Source organism: Mauremys mutica, chromosome 14, assembly GCF_020497125.1.
Source record: "Mauremys mutica isolate MM-2020 ecotype Southern chromosome 14, ASM2049712v1, whole genome shotgun sequence".
In the NCBI taxonomy this organism is placed as follows: domain Eukaryota; kingdom Metazoa; phylum Chordata; order Testudines; family Geoemydidae; genus Mauremys; species Mauremys mutica.
Genome location: NC_059085.1, coordinates 20,115,024 through 20,126,073, shown reverse-complemented (window position 1 = coordinate 20,126,073; position 11,050 = coordinate 20,115,024). Strand labels below are relative to the sequence as shown.

Here is an 11,050-nt window from a genome sequence, read left to right as displayed (position 1 = left end):
AGTGGAAAATATAGTAGGAAGATATAGATACACAGAGAACATGAAAAAATGGGTGTTGCCATACAAACTCTAACAAGACTGATCAATTAAGGTGGGCTGTTATCAGCAGGAGAAAAAAAACTTTTGTAGTGATTATCAGGATGCCCCAAATGTGTAGTGTTTTTTGTGATAAAGGCAAATACAAGATCAAATTTATTTTTCCAATTTGTGCCTTGAGGCAAACTTGAATGTAGGTGGCACTTACCCCTCTGACAACCCTTCCAAACTAATCACCTATGCCTCTGTTCTCAGAGCTGTGCATGTTTCTAAACATTTGCCATGTCTGATATCTTCAGAAGTTTGTCAATGTTCTCAATACGTATTTTTTTCTTGTTCTCTGTGGAATAAATGCCCTCAACATGTTTTTCTTTTGACCATTTTGCACTAGCATTCTTTAAAGGCTTGGGACAGCTCTGGAAATAATAGCTAATCAAACTGAGCTCCATATTGCATAGGTTCCCAACAAACCTGAGGCAAATGTGACTTGGGGCCACTATTTCTCTATAGGGTAAGGATACAGCTGATCTTCAGCATTTTACCACTCGTAAGGTGTGTATCTCACAAGGAAAGTACAGATATAGATGTATATAAATGTACATTAATTTTTAAGAAATATACAAGTTTTTAGCTTTAGGCTAACTAGCTATTTGCCAGAAATGGCACCCCTCTTTAATTAGCTCTTCAGAACCAGAGCACAAAACATTTTAGTAATAGGACTGACATGAAGAAGGGGTACATCTTTATTGAAATTCTTGGCAAAAAATTTTTTTTGAACGGGGTAGAATCTGATGTACTTTATTATAGCTATTTTACAGTAGGTCAAATAAGTTTTTTCTTTAATCTGAGTTAGTGCAATGAGCCAAGGGACAAACTTTCAAAACAGGATAGCCAATATGATGATCACTCAACTTGTATTCTGCGCCTATGTTTTGTATGCTCAATTTAGGTAACTGTTTTATAACACAGCACAACCCTGAATTTTATCTGATTGTTCTATGTGATTCACATGTCGTGAGCTGGGTTTGTTTAAAGCCTTGCTCCTTTTCAAAGACAACACAGGTTATAAAACTAAAGGATTCTATTATTTAATATTAGAGAAGGATGTGTGAAAAAAAATCACTTTTATAGTGGAAATATTTCATCAGAGCCTGTATAATAGAACCATACTCCTGAGAGCTACTCCACTTAGTTTATTCCATGGTGGGTGTTAGTTATTTATAGTCAGTCCAAATTCTATTCGTTTAATGTTCAAATTTTTCCTTTAAAGTTTATTCAGGTGAATGTTATTAGCTTTAGCTATGGCTTTAAATTTTCAACAAACAACTTTCTACTATACATAATCATGTCAAGACATACTACTACAAAATTTTGGTTGTGAGGAAGATACCTTTCTTTTTGAGACACTAACACCCGGTGTTCAATTATAAACATTTATCAGGAAAGTATTTTTTCTCTCCATTCCCTGTGTATATTGTGACTAGAAAGTAAAGTGGTTAAAATAAATTCAAGCGTTGTTTTGTTCAGTAGAAAGTGCTATGTTCAGATAATGATTTATTACACCAGCCAAAGCAGCATTTGCTAATATTTCAATTTTAGTATGAGGGCATATGACTCCAAATTGTCTCTCTAACAATCGTTGTTGCCTGCACCACTGCTATTTTCTAATTACTGTGTAATTTCTTGGGAAGTGCCTATGTTTCATGACAGGAACAAATCTGAGTTATGTCCCACTGTGGATTAAAAACTTAGTTTTTAAAGCCTTAGTGAGGGTTGTGGGTCAAAACTACTTTTGCTGCAGTCTCCTACAGAAAGTGGTATATTAGACACCTGTAATTTGAAGTAGGCTGTTTCCTTTCTGTCAGCAGATTCATAATATATTAATATTTAAGCTTTGTGCTAATAAAAAAGTCAGTGTAATTTAGTATCCTTTTGTATATTTCTGTCAAATAGCTTTCAGTTCCCTATTGCTTTTATATTGTGTATGTGTGATGGTAGACATTTAACAAGCATGTGTTTTGAGATGTTAATTTATTTTGTTTTTATAAGATGCTTGAATGCTTCTGAATAGAAGGCTTCATTCAGTGGCCTTTGATACAGCACTTCAGTTTGACAGACCATACTGCCTCAATATTTTGAATCATGAAGTTTGCTTATGGACAGAGCTGGTTCTGAAATGATGACCCTGTGCACAATAGTGCTAGAGATTTAGATGTAATTAGGATTGTGGAACTAAACCATATCTAACAACATTCTGAACTGCTTTGTATTGCCATTCAAGCTAACAACATGCTGCTTGGGTGTAGCTTGGTCTCAATTACGGAAGTGGTGTAAAGTATTTTTCAGTAGCTTGTAGCTCTTAGACAATCCTACTTCATCTAGTCCTTCTGCTGCCGGTTGTATTGCTATATTATCTTAAAGGGACATCATCAACTTAAGTCATACTGCTCTTTGAAATTTTGTAGAGTATTTAACAGCACTTTGTATCCTCAATTCACCTTGTTATGTGAAAGACTCACCCACAGAAACATTGGAAAGTGAGTGTAAAGCCATGAATATGGCCGGGGGAGGCGACACCTGGAGTGACTTTTAATATTTTTTTTAAATGATTAGATTGTGTGTGTGAAGGGTCATTTCTTTGGCTAAAGTCTTAAAGGGACCCTTAGCAATACAGAATGCTTTTACCAGAACTGTGAAACTTACCTATTAGGACTTAAAAAAAAAAAAAAAAAATCTAGAAAATTGAAGAATTGTTTTTAAAAACTGAAAAGTCTTTAAATTAGATAAAATGGCATTTTGTGTTTAAAGCTGATTGTATACTGTAACTTATCTACTGCACAGAAAGACCAATTTTTTTTACTTTAAAATAAAGACCTTTCTGAAACTTGCTTGCTTTGTAATTATTTGTTGCAACGTAACATCTAAAGCAGATTCCTACATGAGCCTTCATATTTCTTCCATATTTCATTAGCCTGTAATGCAACTTAAACCTAATTACAACTAGACTCTTCTCTTACATGCATTGAGTTGGTCAAGATAGAAATCTTCACTCGAAAATATGTAGTCATGAACTCATGGTTGATCTTTTGAGAACTGGGGAGTAGTTTCTTTAATTTATCCAGAGTGGGCTGAGGCCTCTATCATCTCCTACCGCACTAATTTAGAGTATGGAGTAACTGCATGTCTAGACATACAGCATTTTGCAGCATTTCTGGTAGAGCTGTCAGAGTAGAGCACTTGAATACTCCAAAGTAAATTCACACAACCATCCCCAATTCACTTAGATCGTGTGCAGCCCATCTCCACTAACTGTGTAATTGCTGATTAGGTGCAGTTCAAGCATTTTCTTGTCAAGATGGTAGGAGCTGCTGGGAACCTGAGACAGGTATGTATAAGACAAAAGGTGAGAGGGGAAATTGTATTCCCAAAGTAAAGAGGAGTAAACAATGTATTATTGCAGGATTATGCATAGTGGAAATGAGAGAAAGGAGCCTGGTTACATTCAAGAGAAGTTGTGGAAGAAAGGGGCTTGGGAAAATCTGGTGGCTGTGAGAAGGAGTGGGCCCATCATATGCAATGACAGTGCAAACCTACCTTGGGAAAAGAAGTGGGACATACTTAATTGGAGTGATGCTGGGGGCTGGCAGGTCTCACTCATCCTCAACTTAGTCACCAAAGATGGAAGCAAAGTAGACTAAGGATCAGTGGAGAATGGCAGCCATTAAAATGGTACTGGTACAGTATGTACTTTTCTTGTCTCTCTCCTACACCAGCTCAGCTATTCCAACTGATTTAAGGCTGTCCAGCTTAATTAGCAGGTACTTCCTAGGTGACTGTTTTAGTGGAGTCCACAGTTTGGGAGTTTGAAATTTAAAGTGGTCAAGCCCTCTTAAAGGTTTATGGAACCTTTTGGCAAGAGATTTGTTAATGTCACTGTTTAATTACCTTACTCAGAAGAGTAATCCATTTTGCCTCACACTTGCCCTAGCATTCTTAACCTATAACCCTGATAGCTGCAATAAGTAGCAGAAACATCATCACTTTTAACCAGCTAGAGTTTTTATAAACAGAGCAAGGTCATGAAAGAAGCGTAGGCTACATTTATACAGCCTCAATATAGCATCTTCCACTAAAAGCGGTTTTTCCTTTGCACCCATAAAGACTATATACTTATTCAAAAGAAAGTTTGCATGCATTCAAGTGCTGAAATTTTCAAGTTGGCCAGCTCTGAAAGTTTGTAAATGGCTTTAGAATACTGCTGGATAAGTAGTGGTATAGTTAGTCCATCCAAATTCAAGATCATGTGTGTATGTATTAGAAGTAACTGACGTCTAACATGAAACCATCATGACTTTTGACTTAGTTTAATGAGTTCCAAAATTTAATAGACAAAATATTTCCTCTAACTCAATGTACAAATGTTCAGTGAATACATCCTGAACAAAATTTAAATCTAGCAGTTTAATAGGACCAAATAGAGATATATAACTTAAACAACTGACGTTTCAAATTGCAATTGGACTAGATTCATTTCCACTGAAGGTGGCAGCCTTTTTAGATTCCTGACAATCTGAAAAAAAAAAAAAAAGTTATTCCACACAGATTGGTCAGTCAATTATCCCATTCAACATCCCTTAAAGAAGTGTATATATATTTCTAGCTCTATTCCTGTTAATAGATGGGACATTACTCTTGCAGTGTACATCACCATAAATATATTGATCTCAGAAGTATGAGTAATTGATGTCCGTTTTTTTATTTAAGAAATATGCAAAACTGCTAGAAAAGTTTGCTTCAGAGTAAAAACCATCAAGAAATGGTTTTACTTTGTCACTCAGTAGCATAGCTTAACTAACACCTGTTACAAACAAGAGATGGCGTCTACAGCATTGTACTCTATAACACTTTACTCTATTCATTGTTTTTTCCTGCTATTTGTGTAGTAAATTTTTTTAAACAAGACTGACCTAAAAATACTAAATGAAATTGAAAAACTAGCATTTAATGCGGTGTCCAGGTTGAGAAGTCTGCTCAAAGTTTCTGTTGCAGTGTCAATATCCATGTTAGGCCATAAAAAGGGAGATACGTACTTAAAGCAAACAAATGCAAAATAGTATAAATACAAATACGGCAGTAAGTTGCAGTAGAAAACTTTAGTGGTTTCATGACTGACTTGCCAACCACAACGTGACATTAAATCTTTAATGCCTGTTCTTTTCACTATTTTTAGTATGTGGCAGCTTCATAACTGAGCACCCTTAAATGGAAAGCTTAAAAAAGGAAAAATTCTAATGCATACATGCCAAATTATTAAAAATGCTTTTCTACATGTGCTGTTTTTATCTTCAGTCAGCTGTGCAAATGCAAAAATCGCAACATGCACGAACAGGAAAACTTTTTTTCACTCTACTAATTTAAGTGGTTGCACCAATTCTACACACTTTTCTCTAAACAAAAAAAAGTTACCTTTGGGCTGAGAAGAACCATGGCAAATTTCCACCCAAAATTTGGACCAGAAGTTGGGACTCCATCTTAACTTCTGCAGTTGCTACCAACAATACTACAATGACTTGCAGATGTAGTTTTGCTCTACTGCAACACATGTCTAAATACACTCTATACTCACCATCTGTTAAATCCACAGAGCTGGCTTCAGTGTCAGGTACAGGAACTGAAATTCCCATTGCTTTTCGGATTCCATATGTGCTTACAATGTCGCCTGGAGTCACTTGTTGCGCGAGTTCTTTTAAATTAGTGGTTACTCTCTCCGCTAGAAAGTGATAATGTAAATTCATTTTGTGTTTTTACAAATTGCCCAGAAGAGTTGAAATCTGCCTTTCAGCTACAACTGCACAGCTGTAAATAGTATTTAGCTTTGGTGAATTTGTATTTATATAAAAACTAAAACTCCTATGATAGCATATATGCAGAGACATCTTAATGTCACTCAGACAGTTAAATCTAGTGGCTCCTCCAGTATTGCATGGGAGCAGATGGGCATTAATCCTATATAAAGGCACTAGGAACCAGAGGGAGAGAAAATGCAGCATTTTCTTTGAATGTTCCAAAACTGTTACTTACCAGATTTGGGGGGAGGGGGGGGCAGGGAGAAAGGAAGGAGATGAAACAGCTCCTTACTAAGACCCCCTTTGAGAAGCAACAGAAGCTAGGCAGATTTAAAGCACAAGGTAATGCTGCTTCAAGCATCATTAACTGTGTGCTCCATATCAAGAGAATCACAGTGCAAGCTGCTGTTGGAAAACCAATGACAAATGACCCTGTGGTGCTCAGGGCACTGATCTTTGCGTTTGGGTATTTTGCCTTTGGCGCTCAATCCTCCATGTGAACTAGAGCCATGGCTACAGCCCCTTTTCCAATTTTAGTATATGTGCTGCCGAAGTTAAATACTGTAGTTCTCAGATCCCAGAGATGTAAAGTACATCACAGCAGCTATTTTTTCCCCTCAAGAATGGAAGGACTTTAGACTTGCATGGAATTGGTAAGATATATGTGGCTAATGGAAGAAGAAATGCACTACAAGAATGCACAAGCACAAGAGCTAAAAGCCTCTCAAACTGACATGACATTTTAGAATTAAGCTATAATTCTCATATATTGCCTTAGCTAACAAACAGAATGCATCACACGCACTAACCCAAGAAGGCAGTTACTTTTACAGATTAGTAATTTCTAAACAGGGAAATAAAGCAGAGAGGAGACTTGCTTCAAGGCAATATCAGAGTTTGGATTAGTACCCAGGCCCTCTATTTTGTGCTTATACCACACTTCTGAGAATTTAACACTAAAATAATGCAATCCTCATATGTACAAGGTTTTAATAGCATAAGCAACTAAATGTTAGAGTTCGATCATAACTTGTTAACATCTAACAATCCAAAGCGGTGCACTGCATATCAATTGCAATCTCAACTGAGGGAGCTGGAATGCCACTATCTGAGACCATATTATTCAGAAGGAAAATCAAACAGGAGCCAGCTGATTAATGTGCTCCTTGGCCAGAATTGACAGGTGGGGCCCCTAGTTGTTCTGACTGTCCTATTTTAACAAAACACTCAACAAATTCACCTCCAGTTTCACACTAAAGATTACAGGCGTACCCAAAAAATCACTCTTAAGGACCTTCACCCAATGTACAAATTTACTAGGAAGTGCTTTACCTGTAATAATTTTATACAAATTCCAACTGACCTAATTGTTTTCTAAACATCAATTAAAAGTTATACTCACCTAGATGCATTTCTTTGTAAGATGGACCCAAAAGACAAATCATATTGGGAGGTGGTTTTGTACTCAGCCGTTCATTTTGAGCATCTTGGAGCTCTCTGAGTAACTTTGTGGTTTCATCAAGTTTCTTCTGGAAAATTTCAGCCTCTGATTGATAGAAAAGCCCATGTCAGTGAAAGGAAGAGGAGAGAGATAGAGACACCCCCCCCACCCACCAATTTTACAGGATAATACAAAATATGCCTGAATATACCATGGATTGTGATAATTGCCTTTCACAAAAATAGCACTTGCATTCCTAATTGCAGTAGATTTACCTTCAGAGTCAAATTCCTCTACATGAATTCCAAAATTTGTTACTGCTTTCAGTGCCGTAAGCCTATCGTTATTACAGTCTAACTTGTTGGCCGCTTCTGTTTCTATAATCTGCAAAAAAGCAGCAAATAAGTGTTGAAATGAAGTTTTTAAACAATCCATCCAGAATGCTTTTTTAGTCTTCTTAGTGTATGCGCAACATGCCTCAGTTGGCACGTGACCAGGATTCGTCACCAAATTTGGTCTGCATCAGTAGCTTCCCTGGCTTGGACTGGGAACTGATGGGGAGTGCGACACAAACGCTGATGCATGCCACTTTTGCAGTGCGAATTAAAAAACTGTCACAGATTGGGGGACTGACTAATTTAGATTTACCCCATTTGTTCTTCACTTCAAAGCAACAACAATCTTTTACTGTTCAATAGTTAACTATTCCATCCCATTTATGAGTTGCAAGTATCCAGAGCGCTGGGCACACATATAAAACTAATGTAACAAACATACAAATTATGATCAGCCTTCAAATATAAACTTCTCCTGGACTCTCCCACAACCCACATTCTCCCCCCCTCACCACCACCCCCAAAGCCATTTAGCACAATAACCTGAAGATCAAATAATTTGGGCTCTGGAGCACCAAAAGAAGATGAAATTCCAAAGTACCGTCCATTCGCTGAAAATACTGGCTCCAGCCCCCTCCCAACTGAACAACCCATGTTGAGTTAAGTTCCTCAGCTGATTCTAATTGGTTCAGTAACACAAGGAGACAGGCAGTTTGAGGTAACCAGGCCCTAAGCAATTTGGGGCACTGGAGGTTTAAAATCCGTATCTTAAATGGCACAAGTTGTACAAATTACTGTAGTATGTTGCAGGAAAATATTGATTCATGTAATCAAAGTTCTAAATGACACTAACAAATATAAACTTGTGCATGTCTCATTCTGTGCATTGTAAACGTGGAAGATTTTACTTAAGAATAAATGCTTCAGGTTCTTCTGTCACACAGATGGATATCAAAACCAATCAGACCTACATTCTGATGTGATTTACACCTTTTGGATTTTATCCTCACAACTTGGAATACAAAACAGTTACAATAAAAAGCATGCAGTTTTGTATGGTGCTACACAACATCTGTTTATATAGCTGCACACATTTCTCCAGCTTTAAGCTATTTTGCAGTTAGGGGTTAAAAATGCCTTTTGGAGTAGCTACTTGGAAAAAGATAGAAAATATCACCTCCACATCTTTTATTGTATCACTTCTCCCATGCTGACCTTCTGCATCCACCATTGGCTGAAATTGGGAGAAAGAGTATTTAGTATGACATTTAAAATGAGTTCCTATTTTAAAGTACAAAGCAAAACCAGAACCTTACAATGGGATGTTCATAAATGGAGGGAGACGAAACAATGTTATGGGTTTTCATTGGTAACAAAAACTACACAGTAGTCTTTACGGAGAAAGCATTCCTTATATTTGTCTTGTACAAGAAAATAGCAGTAAGGGGTTTTCCTTCTATTAAGTTGCTTGGAACAGGCTAGTGCAATTACCACAATGACAACCACTTCAGTAAATATTGCAAAATGTCTTCCATTATCCACTGTGCAAATTCCTTTTTGGACCAAAACTTTCCATACATGATCTCAGACCAAAAGTTTTTTGTTTTGGGGTTTTTTTTGTGGAAAATTTGAGGAAAATTCCTTTCTAAGTTAGAGACTGAAGCACATGTTCTATTCCAAAAATTCTAATCATACTTTTCTTTAGTCTAAAGCAAAAGTGACTGAATCCTGTAAGTGGTCCTGAGATAATGTCTCCGGGCTTAAAGAAAAAATTAAAACTAAATAAATAGTATTTCTGGACAGAGGTTCACTGCCCAGTGTCCACGGGTATGAAACTGACTCATTTGCAGCCAGAAATTATCTTCAGTCATAAGAGAAGCCAACAATTTTTCAAATGTTAATCATATAATTTGTTAATATATCAGCGCTATGAACTCCCCATTCCTTTCAATGGTGTGAAACTCTAAAATAATACTTAAAAAAGGGGAAAATAGTTAACTACACCGATTTTTTTTTTAAAGGTTTTCAGCTAACTCTGGGACTGTGGGGAGCATTGTGTTTGCACACTTCCTTCCTGCCAAATCAGCCCTTCTGCTTGGTGATAACATTCAGCATGAGCACTTGCTAAAACTTCACAGGGTCAAGGACGATGAGATGGTTAATGTTTATCATGTATTAAATAACTAAGTATTTAATTAGCAGAATAATAATGCCCTTCCTCTTTATTCAGGTCAAGTAAGGGTAGGAGAATGACTCATGGGCTGCTGCTAAGGGTACACTAAACGTTTAATGGAAACAGCAAAAACCTCCTGCTCCCAAAAATGCAAAACAAACGATCTATACTATACTCCCTTACCAGAAAAGACAAAAGAAGATTGTGGGCAGACTCTACAGAGACCATTACAATAGGGAGGGGCAAGGACTTGGTTCATTTTGCAAGTTTTCACTTTGTTACAGAACTTGAGGGCCAAATTGTCTCCTACGCTGGAAAGAAAAAAAAAAAGCATAAAGGACAAAAGACCTGCCACTTAATTTCCACCTCAACCTTTTATCAAGTGAAGGTAAACCCATCACTTGGGTCAACTCCTGACTCTGCTAATACCATTGGTTCTAGGGCACAATGCCAGAATGAACAGCAGTCTCTGAGTCTTTCCTGGCTGCAGAGCTGAATACCCCCAAAAGAGCTTCACTAGATCTGGGTATGCACCACAATCAGATCCATTATCCCGCTTATGGAAATGGAAGTGACAGTGATCTAGTCCTATATTTTCCAATTGTAAAGACAGAGTCATCATAATATAAAGCTGTGATGATGGTTGGTTAAACCCTACAGAAAACTGTTTCCAGCCATTCACCAACAGCAGAGGCAAGAATCCTCCCCTCCCATTCATCTTGGAGGCTTGTGTTTTACTGTGACTATTTAAATATTATAAGGAAAGGAAAATCTTTTTTCTTTGGAAAAGCAGAATTTAAATTAATTGTTACATCAATGCAACATTAGGGCTCAATGTTACAAAAGGAGAATGCACTTCCTGCATGTTTTATGACATACATTAAATACATTCAACTGCCCATTTGCAAATCAACAGTTGCACATCTGTACTAAGTTAACATTATTACAGGAGCCTTCACTTCTGCCTTTCCTGGCTTTTATTGTAACTGTCTGACTTAATGCTGCATTAGATGTTGTAGTACAAAAACTGTGTTTGGAATGACTGCATACAAGTGGGAAAATACACAGTATGTTTTGTTTGTGATACAGTTCACAGAAGAGCAATTTTAGTTTGTCATTGGCTTTTTGTACTTCCTCTCTGTAAAGCCAGGTTCACCGTAGTATCATGAATCAAACCACAAAGACAGAGGGATGAGTAAAACTAGAACCAGTAAGTTGT

At 37.0% G+C, this 11,050-nt stretch overlaps 1 protein-coding gene across 1 annotated transcript in view; it reads right to left on the bottom strand.

The window, feature by feature from the left end:
• Window positions 1-4,384: 4,384 nt before the first annotated feature.
• BRD7 (bromodomain containing 7) overlaps window positions 4,385-11,050 on the bottom strand; it is a 32,857-nt gene continuing 26,191 nt past the window's right edge. Inside the window, exons 13-17 of the mRNA XM_044987588.1 lie at window positions 8,836-8,892; window positions 7,599-7,707; window positions 7,285-7,428; window positions 5,663-5,806; window positions 4,385-4,606 (exon numbers count right to left, since the gene is read on the bottom strand). Of these exons, the coding sequence (XP_044843523.1) occupies window positions 4,542-4,606; window positions 5,663-5,806; window positions 7,285-7,428; window positions 7,599-7,707; window positions 8,836-8,892 (519 nt within the window). The 3' untranslated portion in view covers window positions 4,385-4,541. The remainder of the gene's footprint in view (window positions 4,607-5,662; window positions 5,807-7,284; window positions 7,429-7,598; window positions 7,708-8,835; window positions 8,893-11,050) is intronic.